Consider the following 16920-nt stretch of genomic DNA (forward strand, 5'->3'; position numbering starts at 1 on the left):
TGAATAGTACCTCGTTCTTTTGCGCTATTTGTTTATTTGTTTGTTTGTTCAAAGTTCAAGTTCAAAGTAAATTTATTATCAAAGTGCATATATGTCACTATATACAACCCTGAGATTCACTTTTCTTGTAGGCAAACAATAAATCCGTAGAATAATAACCATAACAGAATCAGTGAAGGACTGCACCAGCTTGGGTGTTCAACTAATGACCAAAAGACTGTGCAAATACAGAAATGAATAATAATAATAAATATAAGCAATAAATATCGAGAACATGAGATGAAGAGTCCTTGAAAGTGAGTCCATTGGTTGTGGGAACATTTCAATGCTGGGGCAAGTGAAAATCAGTAAAGCTATCCCCTTTGTTTCAAGAGCCTGATGGTCAAGGGTTAATAACTGATCCTGAACCTAGTGGTGTGAGTCCTGAGGCTCCTGTACCTTCTTCCTGATGGCAGCAGTGAGCGGAGAGCATGTCCTGGATGTTTGATTATTTCTTGTAAATTATAGTAATTTTTTAATGCCCCACCATTGATAGCATCTTCAAAGATAGTTCCTCAAGAAGGTGGCACCATCCAGTACATGTCTTGTTCCATTGCTGTCTTCGGAGAGGAGGTACAGGGGCCTGAAGACACACACTGAATGTTTTAGGAACAGCTTTTTCCCCTCCACCATCAGATTTCTGAATGGTGCATGAACCCATGAGTACCACTTCTTTCGCACAATTTATTTATTTCAGTTTTTAATTGTAACTTACAGCAACTTTTTTATGTCCTGCACTGTGCTGTTTCCACAAAATAACAAATTTCACAACATATGTCAATGGTAATAAACTTGATTCCAATTCTAATTCTTGAGCAAGTCAGAATAGCGTAGCAGTTAGCTAATGCTATACAGGATGAATGACTGAGGTTCATTTCCCCGTGCTGTCTGTAAGGTGTTTGTACATTCTCCCCATGACCGCGTGGGTTTCCCTCTTATGGTCGATGTTTTGGTCCGAGACCCTTCATCAGGACTGGACAATAGATGCTATTCCATTGATGTTGCCGGGCCCGCTGAGTTCCTCCGGCATTTTGTGTGTGTTGATCTGATAGAAGTGTTTAAAACGATGAGAGACATAGATAAGTTGGATGACAGCAGTCTTTTCCCCATGGTAGGGGAATCCAAACATTCAGTGCATAGGTTTAGGGTCAGAAGGAAACATCTACAAGGACCTTATTGGCAACTTTTTCACTCAGAAGGTGGTGAGTATATGGAGTGAACTGTGGGTGTCATGAACCCTTTGGACCAGCGAGGGGAGCTGGAAAGCTGCAAGCCTCGACTCACCTGAACGTCATATATTTGAGTTTATTGGAGTTGTTTAGTGACTACTTCTGTCATTAAGCTGTCACCATGTTTTTCGTGACACTTGCTATGTAAGTACGGTTTCCTTATGCTTCTCATTCTTAAGTGATTAGTTTTTGATTTCCACCCACACGGGGTTCCTGTGTTTTATGTTCTAATTAAGGTTAGTCTGGACCAGAGCCCATTGTTGAGTCCTGGAGTCGAATTCTGTGTGAACTACCATTCAAGGTCTGCGTAAGTGAGCTCTAGTTTGATTATTCCCTGTACTGTTCTCCCAATAAATCTTCATCATTAATTTCTACTGTCAAAGTCTTGAGTTTATTCTATACCTGGGTCTGCTCGTCTGAAGTTTGTTACTGCCAGTGAAAGTAGTTGAGGCAGATACAGTACTATAGTATAAGTACTTGGATAAGCACAGGGAGGGGAAGGGCCTGGAGGGAATGCAGAAAACTGGGAGTAGCTGGGTGTATGTGGTCAGCATGAACTGGTTGGGCTGAAGGGCCTCTATAGCCCTATGGCTCTACGCCTTTTGTGTATGTTGGCTACACTGGACAAAAAACAGTTAATATTAATGTTTCTATTGTACATACAGAGAAAAGTCTTTTGAATACAAATGGCTCCGATTAGCAGATAAACCAGTGGGGCCTGATGATACAAACAGCGTTGATGTTTCTTCTGGCTGTGGTTTCGGGATCCAAAGGTCATAGTTTCAAAATAAGGGAGTGGCTCTTCCGTAGAGAACTACTTCACAGCTCCGCCAACCTGCACGACACAGCTCCTGGGTTCCAGGTTTCACCTGAACCTCTGGTGCTGCTGCTCTGCAGTTTAAGACTGCAGTGGGGTTTCCCAGAAGAGCACAGCGTCGCTGAGGGTGGTGACCAATAATGCAGTCTAGTCATGGACAGGTAGTTACGGACCAACTGTTTCTGCAGGACAGAGATGTGCTTTTTCAGCAGTTGTCTGCTATGAATTTCTCACAGTCACTGAACAATTCATTGGTCAATGATCCAAGTGTGTCATTTCTAGTAAAGGAGAATCAGAATCAGCTTTCATATGACCAGCATATGTTGTAAAATTTGTTGTTATGCGGCAGCAGTACAATGCAATACATACTAATAAAAATATGGATTACAGTAAAAAGAATATATATATATATATATATTCCATATTCCTAGACAGAGTAGATATGGAAAGAATGTTTCCCATGGTGGGAGAGTCTAGGACAAGAGGGCACAGCCTCAGGATAGAGGGGCGCCCTTTCAAAACAGAGATGTGGAGAAATTTCTTTAGCCAAGGGGTGGTGAATTTGTGGAATCTGTTGTCACGTGCAGCCGTGGAGGCCAGCTCGTTGGGTGTATTTAAGGCAGAGATTGATATGTTCTTGATCGGACATGGCATCAAAGGTTACTGGGGGAAGGCTGGGAACTGGGGTTGAGGAGGAGATAGAGTAAAAGGATCAGTCATGATTGAATGGTGGAGCAGACTCAATGGGCCAGATGGGCTAATTCTGCTTCTATGTCTTTTATATATATATAAAACTGTTAAATATGTTTTAAAATTAAGTGTATATATATATAAAATAATTACATGTTAAGTATATGTATGTATGTGTATATATATAATAGTTAAATAAATAGTGTAAAAAAGAGTGAGGTAGTTTTCATGGGTTCAATGTCCATTCAGAAATTAGATGGACAGAGGGGAAGAAGCTGTTCCTGAATCGTTGAGCTTGTGTCTTCAGTTTCCTGTACCTCCTCGCTGATGGTAGCAATGAGAAGAGGGGATGTCCTGGGAGATGGGGGTCCCTAATGATGGATGCCGCCTTTCTGGGGCATTGCTCCTTGATGATGTCCTGGATACTCTAAAGGCTAGTTCCCCTGATGGAGCTGACCGAGTTTACAGCTCTCTGCAACTTACTTTGATCCTGTGCTGCAGCTCCCGCACCCCCCCACCCATACCAGATGGTGATGCAGCCAGTCAGAATTGTTATTCCAGATCTGATGCAGCACAAAAAGCAATCAGATAGAGAACACGGTAGTTAAAAAAACACAATAAATATAAATACGTAAGATGGCTTATATATATATATAGACAAAGTAGTGGTGGTGGGAGGTGTGGAGTGGTGGGTTAATGGGTGGAGGTGTTGATCAGCCTTATTGCTTGGGAACTAAAAAAAAACGGAAATGAGTTGATCTGCTGCACAAGACAGTACCGAGGCTAAGCGGAACGCGATTGGCACAGATTAAGTTAATCCTGGGAGCTATAGTTCATGCTTTCCCATTGGTTACTTTGCCTTTCAAAGTCTTGAAAGCCTTAGAGTCATAGAGTCAATATTCACACACTTCTGACTGGACAAACACGATGCCCTTTCTGTACAGTCAGTACACAAACATAATAATTTATAAAACAGGGGAAAGAAACCTAGATTACAGTGTATTTGATGACTACTGTTTTACATCAAAACATGTGGTGAAGTGCATCAATTGCGTCAACGACCAATGCAGTCCAAGGATGCACTGGGGGCAGCCCACAAGTGTCGCCATGTTTCCGGCGCCAACATTGCACGTCCACAACTCACTAACCCTAACCCGTACATCTTTGGAATGTGGGAGGGAACCTGAGCACTTGGAGGAAACCCACGTGGTCACAGAGAGAATGTGCTGTGTACATATATCTACTGATACTTCTGGACACATCTTCAGTGGTGTTCCTGGAATCATCGGGTGTTTTGGGTCTTTCAACTTCCTCCAGGTGACCCAGCCGGGGCTGATCAGACCCCAGCTTGTATCCAGACGGCGAGCTACTTATGACTCCATGGCTCCCCTCTTTTGAGCCACAGCCATCTTGAGGCCCTCTCTGCTGCATCGGTGGTTCTGTGGATGGCTCTCCTCTTCCTCTCTCCCTCGATGCCCAAAATGCTGAAGGCTCTAACTAAGGAACTGGCTGCGAACCCCCTACAACCAACCTCCACTGGGAACCGTTCAGCTGCGATACTGACAATAATTGTTGTCATGGCTTGCAGCTTCCTATCAACCCCTCCCTTCGCCGTTGCCTCCAGAATTTGGTTAACATCTTCATCAAACTGCTTCCACAGTGAAGTCATGTTAGCTGCAGGCCATTTGATCCACCTCCTGTTAGACTTCATGTTAGAGGGATATTGCACTCCAATATTCTGATCGGTGACGCTGTAAAGCATTATGCCAAACACTGTGCTACCGTGCTGCCAATTAATGTTGGTATTAATATCAGACGGGTACAAATGGGGCATTAAAATTACACAAGCTGAAACATCTGAGGATCTATCTCTGGCCGTGCCCAAAAGTAACATCAGAACCATGTAGCGGGACAAGGCTTCAGACCAGTCGCAGTGTTATAACAGTACTATCATTATTTTCTCAGCGATTATTTATATTAGCTACTCATAATTAGACCTGTGAATTTGATGCCTGACTTGCTATTTTATATTCTTGTCCAGTCGCATTTTGCACGTCATGAGACCATTTGGCCCATCAGATCCAGGTTAGTTTACTGTCAGTCCCTTTCCCTGCTATTCACTCCTAGCCCTGCAGACAATTTTTGCTCCAGTTCCAAGCTCTGTAAGCTCTGCTATTTTCAACAGCCTGACATGCAGAATGTTCCAGATCACTGCATATTATTTTTCTTTACACCCCAACCACCCTTTGCATCTTTCACCTAAAACTTGCTTCATCCTTGGACATTGCATCATTCACTAGCAGCCCCATGTGAGCCGGTGCCACTGATGTCAATCCCGGATCTCAGTCTCCAAGGCCGATGTCAGAGCTCCTTTCAAGAGGGTGAACCCACCAAAACTGTCCAGCTCAGACTGGGTCAAATGCTAGAGATCTCTACCAACGAACCAGCTGGCACATCCAGTGCAGTCTTCAGCCTCTCATTGTACTGGTGCCCAAGAAGAGCATGTTGACCTGCCTCAGTGACTAACCCTGGGGGCATTAGCATTCACCATAATGAAGTGCTTCAGGAGGATGGTTACGGTGCAAATGAAATTTAACCTTAGAAACGGCCTGAATTCCTTTCGACTTCTTACTGGCGCAATATGTTAACAGCCGATAATATTTCACTGGCTCACCACCCGCTCTTGGACCATCTGGACAACAGTAATACATAAGTCAGGCTGCTGTTCATCGGCTACAGCTCGGAGTTCAACACCATCAATCCCTCAAAATTTATCACCAAGCTCCAAGACCTGAGTCTCTGTACCCCTCTCTGGAAATGGACCTTGTTGCTAGGCGTCAACCAGTACGGTTCAGTAACAACATCTTCTCCTCTCTGGGCAACACACACAAAAAGTCGGCAGAACTCAGCAAGTCAGGCACCCTCTACGGAGAGGAATAAAATGTCGATGTGTCAGACCAAGACCCTCCTTCAGGACCCTTCACCCAAACAGAATCAGATTTAATATCACTGGCATATGCCGTGAAATTTGTTGTTTTGCTGCAGCAGTACATTGTAATACATAATAATAATAAAACTATGAACTACAATAACAAAATAATATATTAAATTAATAAAAAAAAACAACAGGAATTCTGCAGATGCTGGAAATTCAAGCAACACACATAAAAGTTGCTGGTGAACGCAGCAGGCCAGGCAGCATCTCTAGGAAGAGGTGCAGTCGACGTTTCAGGCCGAGTCCCTTCGTCAGGACCCTTCATCCAAACAGAATCAGTCGAAGGGTCTCGGCCTGAAACGTCGACTGCACCTCTTCCTAGAGATGCTGCCTGGCCTGCTGCGTTCACCAGCAACTTTTATGTGTGTTGTTTATTAAATTAATAAGTAGTGTACAAAGAGCGTAAAAGACAAAAAAAGTAGTGAGGTTATGTACATGGGTCCATTCAGAAATCTGATGGCAGAAGTAGTGAGGTTGTGTACATGGGTCCACTCAGAAATCTGATGGCAGAGGGGAAGAAGCTGTTCATGAAACATTGAGTGTGTGCCTTCAGGCTCCTATATCTCCTCCTTGATGGTAGCAATGAGAAGATGGCGTATCCTGGGGTCACTTATGATGAAGGGTTTTGACCTGAATTGTCGACCTGTTTATTCCTGTCCATAGATGCTGCCTGACCTGCTGAGTTACTCCACCATTTTGTGTGTGTGTGTGTGTGTGTGTGTTACTCAAGATTTCCAAGAACGGCAAAATCTCTTGTATTTATCACTTCCTTTTCCTCTCTATCAACACAAGTGCTCAACAAGGCTGAGAGCTTAGCCCTCTGCTATACCCTCTTTATACCCATGGTTATGTGCCTAAGTACAACCCCAGTGTCATCTATAAGTTTGCTGACAACATCAGTGTTGACAGCTAAATAATAGGTGGTGATGAGTCAGCATAAATGAATGAGATCAGGTATGTGTTTTTCACTCGCACAGGAAATAAAGCAGCACTCTAATATTTATTACATAAACAAATTCAGATCAGTCCTGTCTCATTACAATTAACAAGTACCTGTAGCTCTAAAACCTTCCTTAGAAAATAACTTATAACTGAGCGACCACAAACACCAGGTTGAGTGGGGCTTTAATAACAATCGCAATCTTATCTTGTCAACAAAACCAAGATTAGAGGGTATGACTTGTGAGGATAGGTTCTCTTTCGAGTGAAGGAGGATCAAGATGACTTGATAGAGGTGTACAAGATGATTAGAGTGGACAAGCAGAGACTTTTTCCCAGGGCAGAAATGGTTGATACAAGAAGGCATAATTTTAAGGTGAGTGGAGGAAAGTATAGAGGGAGATGTCCGAAGTAGACTTCTAAAGTTTATATACGCAGAGTGGTGGGTGTGTGGAACGCATGGCCAAAGCTGGTGATAGTGGCAGATGCATTGGGGACATTTAAGAGACTCAGAACGGCACATACAACATCTCACTGGTGGTTAACTAAACAAGAAATACAAGGATGGCCTGTTTCTGTGCTGTAATTGTTATATGGTTAAGTAACTTCTTTATTAATAACACTTCTTCTGTAAAAAAATTATGGTAAACGGTTACCACAAATGATGAAGAGGTGAGCGAAGGCGAGGCTGAGTCGATGGTTGAAGTGTGTGGGTGCGAAGCGAAGCCGGGGTGAGACCGAGGAACGTTCAAGGAGAAGTTCAGGTGCTGTGGGGGCATATGGAGTGGAGCAGATGCAGATACAGGGCCTGTCCACCTAAGCTGAGAGCAAGATTTGATCAATCTGTGCGCCGGGCTGTTTTGGAAAGGTCGGGTACACGGCGGCGGGGTCCAGGCCCAGAGTGAATCGATATGACAGGGCCTGAGCCTTAGAGTGAGGAATGACCCAATGTTTGGATGACTTTAAAAATGGCGGGCCAGCTGAAATGAAAAGGCAGGGTGTTGGGCCCAGAGGTGAGGGTTAGGCCAGCTTTGCTTGCTGCTCTGCGACATTTACTTCACAGCACTGAGGCTGTGGGCCTGCTCCGGCTTCTCCGGGTTTCATGTCTGTGTGCTCCATGATGCTTACTCCGCAATGTGCTGAACTGCGGCTGCGGCTGCTCCAGGCTTTGTGTCTGTGGGCTCTGCAATGTTTACTCTGCTATGTACTGAACTGAGGCTCAGGTTGTGGGCCTGCTCTAGCTGCTCTGGGTTTTGTGTCTGAGGACTCAGTTTCATTATAAATGCTATTTGTTTACTTCTATTTTCACATTTTTTTCTCTTTCTCTGTCCACATTGGGTGTTTGGTCTTTTTTATGAGTTCTTTCAGGTTTCTTGCTTTGTGGCTGCCTCTAAGGAGACAAACCTCAAGGTTGCATAATGTATACATACAGTACTTTGATAATAAATATGTTTGAACTTTGAACTTTGGATGATAGAAAATAGGAGGACCATGGGGGAGAAGAGGGTTAGATTGATCTTAGAGTAGGTTAAAAGGTCAGCACAATATCATGGGATAAAGGGCCTGTACAGTGCTGTACTGTTCTATGTTCTATGTTCTAATCATGGACTTCTGAACAGGAAAGCCAGGGGACCAGGTACCAGTCCTCAATGGTGCGTCAGAGGCGGAGAAAGTCAGCGACTTCAAATTCCTGGGTGTTAACATCTTGAGCACATAAATTAAATGTATTCACAAAGAATGTGCACCAGCTTCTGTACTTTCTTAGAATGTTAAGGAGGTTTGGCAGTCACCTAATGGTCCAACAAACTTCTACTGTACGTATGCACAGTTGGAAGTATCCCGATTGGTTGCATCATGGCCTGGTATTGCAATTCCAATGCATAGGAATGTAAGAGTAGTGGACATAGCCCTTCCCAGTATTGGCAGCATCTACAACAGCTGCTGCCTCAAGAACTGAACTGAACTGAACTGAACTGAACATTGCTAAACTGTTTCAATGACTTTGTGGTTTGATGTTTTATGTTGTGTTTTTTTTGCTTCTTTTTTTGCTGTTTGCATGATTTGTTCTTTTTTTTTTGCCTGTTGAGTGTTTGATGTTTTCTTTGAATGGGTTCCATGGTATTTCTTTGTTTCGTGGCTGCCTGTGGGAAGACAGACCTCAGGGCTGTATTCTGCATGCATACTTGTACTTTGAACCTTGAATCTTTGAATCTATCATTAAAGTTACCCACCATCCAGGTCATGCCTTGTTCACACTGCTGCCACTGTGTAGGAGTTACAGAAGCCTGAAGTCCCACACTTTCAGAAGCAGCTACTTTCTGACAAACATCTGGTTCTTGAACTGCCTTAGATTCACACCAGATTCAGACTTATTTATCCCATGCACATCGAAGCATACAGGGAAAGGCACTGTTTGTGTTAACAACTAACACGTCCCAGGATTATGTTGCTGGCTGCCCTCAGCGTATCCATGGGTGTGTTGGTGATTAACACAAGTGACGCATTAGCCCTGTACGACCCTAACCCTACCTCAGCGATGAAACACTACAGATCACCTCTTGCACTACCATGGACTGCAATCATGCCTTTTGTTTTGCACTGGCTTTGCGACTCTGAAATGGACGGTCCCAAGCCCGGCTGCGAAAGGAGGAGGGTTAGTCACGGGGCTAGCAACCCCATCACATAAAAACCCAGAGCTACAGAAACAGGCAACAGAGTCTCCAGAGACCTCATCCCTGGGAGAGGAGGGACCTTTGCCTGGAAGGCGTATGATGGGCTACTTGAAGCAAAGATTACTCTGGTGAGCGGCAGTTGATGGTCTATGGCCCAGCACGGGGGCAGAAGGAGGAGGAGATGATCTTGATTTTATGCACAATTTTACTTTCCTTTCACTGTCGTGCTTAATTCATGTACTGTACATTTTATATACTGCGTTTCTGTATCAGTAATGAGGCTGCATTGTGCCTCACTGTACTTATGCACATGACAATAACCTCAACTTAAACGTCTTCTGATGTAGCATTAACTTGCCTCAGTGTCGCACATCTCAAACCTCGTTCGTCCTTTCTCATTGGGAGAACATTAACAGAACCTTCCAACAGGAAAGCTATCAATAAGATAGAAAGACTGCAGAGAAAATTTGCAAAGATGTTGCTGAGACTTGAGGACCTGAATTATAGGGAAAGTTCAACGGTTAAGACTTAATTCCCTAGAACATAGAAGATTGAGGGGAGATTTGATAGAGGCATGCAAAATTGAGGGCTATAGTTAAGGTAAATGCAAGAAGGCATTTTCCACTGAGACTGGCTGAGACTAGAACTATAGGCCATGGGTTAAGGGTGAAAGGAGATAGGTTTAAGGAGAATCTTAAGGGGGAACTTCTTCACTCAGAGGGTGGTGAAAGTTTGGAACCAGCTCCCAGCAGAGTGGTGGATGCAGGGTTGATTTCAACACTTCAGAGAAATTTGGATAGCTTCTTGGATGTAGGGTTATGGAGGGCTATTGTACTGGTGCAGGTCAATGAGATTAGGCAGATTAATTGTTTGGCACAGAGATTAGAGAGGCCGAAGGGCCGTTTCTGTGCTGTAGCGTTCTGAGGATCTATGACAATATGCATTGGAGATCCAAAGTATGTATGAGGATGGAAAAACAGCCAAGCTTCTGCAGTCCAAACCTGGAGTTGAAATCCATAAAATATTGCAAGAATCTTTGGCCTTGGAAAGTTAAATCGGACAAATTTGCTGTTTTGATCTGTGGGAAATTTACTTCGCAACAAGCTGTGTGTGAGAGAGGGGGAGAGAGAGAGGGGGGAGGGAAATAGATCTAACTAATGTATCAGTAATGAATTCGTTACAAATTACAAATTACTTTATTTGCATTTCAGTTAAATTCTCAGGTTACAGTGACGTATTTCGCTGTTATCCAGTCTAGGGGGCGGGAATGTTCTCTTGATGATTTTATCGGAGAATTTATTTTTTTAGCGGAAGAGAAACCAAGCCTTGCAAACTGCGCCGCACTTCCGAGTAAAGTCTCTTTCCGGCTGAATTTGCCTGTGATCTTCCCCGTCGGTGGAACGGTTTCGCAGACGTCCTCCGTGTTTCTTTACGAAAAAGACCTGACATTTTAAGCGGCTTCCGTGGCGTTTGGAGGTCGTAATTGATCGGCGGTAAATAAAATTCACAGACGTTCTTTTGTCTGCCTCTGCCAACTTTTCTGTCCGGCTGGAGTTTGAAGAAGTTTCCACCATGACGACCGGTGAGTGAAATATCTTAAGTTAAGTATCCACCACCTTATGTGCAACACTGCCACTCAGTTATGAGTTATTTTGTAGAGAGGATGTTGCAAATGTTAGTGAAGCAGGGCCGATCAGAAGTTTATTATTTAGTAAACACACGCGCCTGTTTTTTTTCTGTGTGTGAAAAAGCACCGTCTGATTTCATTTGGTAATTGATATGTTTGGAGCAGGATTTTCCGAAAGAATGCGGTGCCTCGCTTAATGAAGATGTTTATATACTATCAGCATTGCATTCAAGTTCTGAATCAACAATGTGTGATACAAATCGCGTGAGCTGCTTCTTCATGCATTATTCGACCAGAAGTCGAAATGTGCGCTGATGATTGCAGGAGGTTCAATTCCAGCAAATGGAAACGGACAATTGATCTTGTGGTTTCAGAAGGGTCTCGAAGGTTCAAGATGAAGGGTTTCAACCCGAAACGTCGACTGCCCCCCCCCCCCCCGATGCTGCCTGACCTGCTAGGCTCCTCCAGCAACTTGTTTGTTGCTCCTGATTAGGCACTGGTGAGCTGTCGTGTCGCAATCTTTGTGGTGCAAATTCTTCCACAGTTCTGCTGTTAGGGATTTCCGGGACTGAACTGCGTCAATAATAAATAATGGTGATCTGTTTGCAAGTTGTTCTCCGTCAGTTAGGAACGTATTGAAGCCAAAATTAGATTAGCCATTGAACAGCAGAACAGGCTGGAAGGGCAGAATGGTCTACTTCTGCTTCAACTTCCAAGGACACGAGAAGGGTTAATTGAACAGGACTATAGTCATGTGATAATAACAAACCAATATCAGCTTGGACTGGGAGCTGGAAAGTACGTATTTAAATATTCACAAGGCTTATCATCTCTCCTCATACATGCTGGGATGCAATTATGCGCACGTAAGCAAGAGCTCTGCAAAAATTTCACCCTCAATTATTGCTCAGGGACAATTTTGAGCACTGGAATTATGAAAGCTTAAATAGGGTTGTGTCGGTTTCTTTAAGGTAGAGGCAGCTAAGGGGAAATTTACACAACATGCTGGTTGAACTCAAGCAGGTCAAACAGCATCTTTGGAGAGGAATAATGAGTCGACGTTCACCTGGCTTCACCTATCACCTTTCAGCTTGTACTCCTTCCCCTCTTCCCACCTTCTTATCCTGGCTTCTTCCCCGTTCTTTTCCAGTCCTGATGAAGGGTCTCAGCCTGAAATTTTGACTTTTTATTCCTCTCCATAGATGTTGCCTGAACTACTGGGTTCCTTCAGCATTTTGTGTGTGTTGCTCAAGACTTCCAGCATCTGCAGAATCTCTTGTGCTTAAGGGGGAAGTTAATTGCATTGCAGGGGCCGAGAGAGAAAGGATGGGAAAAATCTATTTCTCACAGCAAAGGTCAGTCGCCAGAGGCCATGGAGTTAAAGTAAAATGGGAGTAGGATAGTGAGGTGTTTATTCTGCCCATAGAATGGTTCAGTCAGAGACTCCTGATCTGAAAATTTAAAATATGCTGGAACTCTCAGCAGCTCAGATGACATTTGTGGAAAAAGAAAGAGAGTTATAGGCATCCGTTAGTCTCGTGAGACCATGGATTTGCGCCTTGGAAGGTTTCCAGGGTGCAGGCCTGGGCAAGGTTGTATGGAAGACCGGCGGTTGCCCATGCTGCAAGTCTCCCCTCTCCATGCCACCGATGTTGTCCAAGGGAAGGTCACTAGGGCTGATACAGCTTGGCATTGGTGTCGTCGCAGAGCAATACGTGGTTAAGTGCCTTGCTCAGGGACACAACATGCTGCCTCACCTGAGGCTTGAACTAGTGACCTTCAGATTACTAGACCAATGCCTTAACCACTTGGCTGTGCACCAACAACAGTTATTGTTTCATAATCATGGCCGTAGAATATAGCAGATAGAAGGAAGCCCTTTGGCCCCACCCAGTCAGTTTCAAATTGCTTTTCTGCCCAGTCCCATCTACCTCCATATCCCTCCCATCGCTGTACCTATCCAACCTATTTTAAATGTTGCAATTGAACCTGCATCCACCATTTACACTGAAATGGTGGATGCAGGTTCATTTCCACACTTGCACCACCTCTTTGGGCTAGGTCAGGCCAGATAGCTTTTCGTCTATCAGATAATTTGTAACTTGTGCTATTTTGCACTGTTGGTATGCAACTTGTGAAAAACTAGCACCATCCTCTGAGTGAAGAAGTTCTCCTTCAGGTTTCACCCTAAACCTAATACAGGTTGAGTATCCCTTATCCAAAATTTCAACATCAAGAAACCTTCAGAATCCTCCGAAATTCAATTTATCTTGAGCACTGAAATGACATCACAAATGGAAAATGCCACAAGACACTGACACAAAGCCTCTGCAGATCACAGATAGTTCTGAGAAGTGACCTCACATATAGAAACATAGAAAATAGGTGCAGGAGTAGGCCATTTGGCCCTTCAAGCCTGCATCGCCATTCAGTACGATCATGGCTGATCATCCAACTCAGAACCCTGTACCTGCCTTCTCTCCATACCCCCTGATCCCTTTAGCCACAAGGGCCATATCTAACTCCCTCTTAAATATAGCCAATGAACTGGCCTCAACTGTTTCCTGTGGCAGAGAATTCCACAGATTCACCACTCTCTATGTGAAGAAGTTTTTCCTCATCTCGGTCGTAAAAGGCTTCCCTTTTATCCTCAAACTGTGACCCCTCGTTCTGGACTTCCCCAACATCAGGAACAATCTTCCTGCATCTAGCCTGTCCAATCCCTTTAGAATTTTATACATTTCAATCAGATCCCCCTTCAAGCTTCTAAATTTGTATGTAATGTAATGAATGGAAATTAAAGAAAAATAGAAAAACACTGCATAAAGCAAAAAATAATAATTTTGATCATGTCATCATAATCAGTGTGAACATCTGCTGCTTAATGGTATGCCAATCATGAAACGAGCAAAGATCTATTATGGCAAACTGGAAATTTAAGGTAATTATGAATATTCAGCAGGTTGCAGAAATTTAAGAAAAGGCATGCCTTAAATTTTTAAAGCATTTGCTGATCTTGAAAATCTAGCACCAGAACAAGTCTCCAGTGCTGATGGTTTTTGTATCTTACATAAAAACTAGAAAAAGTGAAATACAAATACAGTGTACTGTAACCTTTTAATCAAAACACTGTGGATGGGGACTGAAAGCCTGCCATTGTTTGTTGTTGCTCAACAGCTGATTCAGGTATTCTCCCAATGTTGCTGTGCTGGTATTGTTACCCTGCACACATTATATTTTCATTATGTTAATAGTACGGAATAATTTTTACTGTTAAGTACATATGTGTGATGAACAAGTGTAAGATAAAGACTGCTTACCAGTAGCACATAAATTTAGAGTTGGAAATTACGTCGATCCCAAGCTATCTCACTATATATTCCAAAATAGGAAAAAATCCAAAACAGTTCCTGCCCAAGCATTTCGGATTTCAACCTGAAGTATATGCAATTCTAGTCGCCTACCTGCAGGAAAGGTATCATGACTTTGTAAGTGTGCAGAGAAAGTTTCCACAGAGTGCAAAGTGTGCAGAGTGTTGTCAGGGCTTGATGACCTGAATTATAGGGAAAGGTTGAGTAGGTTAAGACTTAATTCCCTGGCGTGTAGGAGAATGAAGGGAGATTTGATAAAGGTATACAAAATCATGAGGGGTATAGATAGGTAAATGTAACCAGGCTTTTACCACTGAAATTGGATGAGACTCGAATTAGGGATCTTGATAGCAGTGTTAGTTATCTGTATACCATGCAGGTAAATCATGCATCCAGACAAAATGTAGGGCGAAATTTGTTCACTTGGACGAAAAATGAATATGCAATATCCATTGTGGCCAATAGATGGTGTCTGAGGTGATTTTTGAATAGAATATCTAAAGCAGGGGTCCCCAACCTTTTTCGTACTGCGGACCGGTTTCGTATTGACAATATTCTTGCGGACTGGCCGACCGGGGTGGGGGGGGGGGTGCGCCAACGGACAAGAGTAGCAGTCAAATACGCAGGGTTTACCCCGAAAAGACTACAATGACCATGAAGCCTTGCGCGGGCACCATTGCGCATGCGTGCACAATTTTTTTCTCTACAAATCATTTTTAGCGATTCTGTTCGGGGGGGGGGGTGTTGTTAATCACGACCGGAATATAGATGATAATTAGCTAATACACTCAATTTCGTTTGAAAAGGCTTTATCTAACGAATTTAATATTAAACACACAGCGCATATTTTCCTCGCATGAATATAGTGATAAGTCAATTATCAGGGGAGCTTGAAGTAAATGTTGAACGAACTTCCAGTAGAAGTGGTAGAGGCAGGTTCGATATTATCATTTAAAGAAAATTTGGATAGGTATATGGACAGGAAAGGAATGGAGGGTTATGGGCTAAGTGCAGGTCGGTGGGACTAGGTGAGAGTAGCGTGCGGCACGGGCTAGAAGGGCAGAGATGGCCTGTTTCCGTGCTGTAATTGTTATATAGTTATATAAGTCAATAGCATCATAACATTTTAAGTATCTTTTGGATATTAAACACACAGCACATTTTTCCCCGTATGAACATATAAAATTATTGCAACACACCAATATCGCTGAATCAGTGGGAGCCCTGGACTTGTTTTCCTGCAACAAGACGGTCCTATCGAAGGGTGACGAGAGACAGCGATACTCGAAGGGGGTTCCTTATGTCCAGTCTATTCCACAATGTAGTTTTCATTGCAGAGATACGTTGGAAATGGAAGCAACGTTTTCAGTGCTTTTGTGGCTACCTCAGGATATTCAGCCTTGACTTTGATCCATAATGCCGGCAGAGATGTTATATCAAACATACTTTTCAGCCCGCTGTCATTTGCAAGCTCAAGGAGTTAATCTTGTTCCCGCGCTGAAATGGATGACGCGCGGGTAATGTCCTCACATGCGTAATGGCTCAACAGTGGGCGTGGCAGGGAATGAGAAAAGGTGCAGCTGACTCATATTGCCAAATCATATCGTTTCCTCGCGGCCCAGTAGCGCATGCACTGCGGCCCGGTGGTTGGGGACCGCTGATCTAAAGGTCAGCTTTATTTGTCATATGTACATCAAAACCTGTTTATGTCAACACAAATGAAAAAATCTACAGATGCTGGAAATCCGAGCAACATACACAAAATGCTGGAGGAACTCAGCAGGCCAGGCAGCATCTATGGGAAAAAAAGTACAGTCGTCATTTTAGGCCCTGCAAACCTTTCAAACAAATGTTTTGTTTTCATCAACAACCAACACAATCTGAGGATGTGCTGGGGGTGGCTTGCAAGTGTTACCATGCTTCTCTCAACTTACTATCCATAATCTGTGCATCTTTGAAATGTGGGAGGAAACCAGTGCACCCAAAGGAAACTCACATAGCTACGGGGAGAGGTCCTTGCAGACAGTGCCAGGAATTGACCCCGAACAATGGTGCTGTAAAGCGTTTTGCTAACTCTTATGCTACCGTGCTGCATTGATCTTGAATGAACGATAGCAGCCTTAATATGCATTGGAAATCCAAAGTATGCATGAAGATCTGTTCACTAGACCGTCTGTTGTGTAAGGTCATGTCGCTCTGCCGCATGAAACTGAAAGATTGTATGCAACACACATAAAATGCTGGGGGAACTCAGCAGGTCAGGCAGCATTTAGAAAACGAATAAGCAGTCGATGTTTCAGGCTGGGAATCTTATTCCAGACCGGAAAGGAAGGGGAAGATGCCAGAATCAAAAGGTGGGGGTAGGGGAAGGAGGATAGCTAGAAGGTGAGAGGTGAAGCCAGGTGGGTAGGAAGGATAAAGGGCTGGAGAGGAAGGAATCTGATTGGAGAGGAGAGTGGATAATAGGAGAAAGGGAAGGAGGAGGGGACCTGGGGGAGGTGATAGGTTGGTGAGAAGAGGTAAGGAGCCAGAGAGGGGAAA

At 43.6% G+C, this 16920-nt stretch overlaps 1 protein-coding gene across 4 annotated transcripts in view; it reads left to right on the plus strand.

The window, feature by feature from the left end:
* The first annotated feature begins 1504 nt into the window (after positions 1 to 1504).
* LOC134355426 (AMP deaminase 2-like) overlaps positions 1505 to 16920 on the plus strand; it is a 170112-nt gene continuing 154696 nt past the window's right edge. The window contains exons 1-2 of one of the 4 annotated variants that reach the window (XM_063065288.1): positions 1512 to 1575; positions 10690 to 10963. In XM_063065288.1, the coding sequence (XP_062921358.1) occupies positions 10954 to 10963 (10 nt within the window). In that variant the 5' untranslated portion in view covers positions 1512 to 1575; positions 10690 to 10953. Of the gene's footprint in view, positions 1576 to 10628; positions 10964 to 16920 lie in introns of those variants that run through there. The other 3 variants (XM_063065290.1, XM_063065293.1, XM_063065289.1) reach the window with 3 other exon arrangements.

This window comes from Mobula hypostoma, chromosome 13 (assembly GCF_963921235.1).
Source record: "Mobula hypostoma chromosome 13, sMobHyp1.1, whole genome shotgun sequence".
Classification (NCBI taxonomy): domain Eukaryota; kingdom Metazoa; phylum Chordata; class Chondrichthyes; order Myliobatiformes; family Myliobatidae; genus Mobula; species Mobula hypostoma.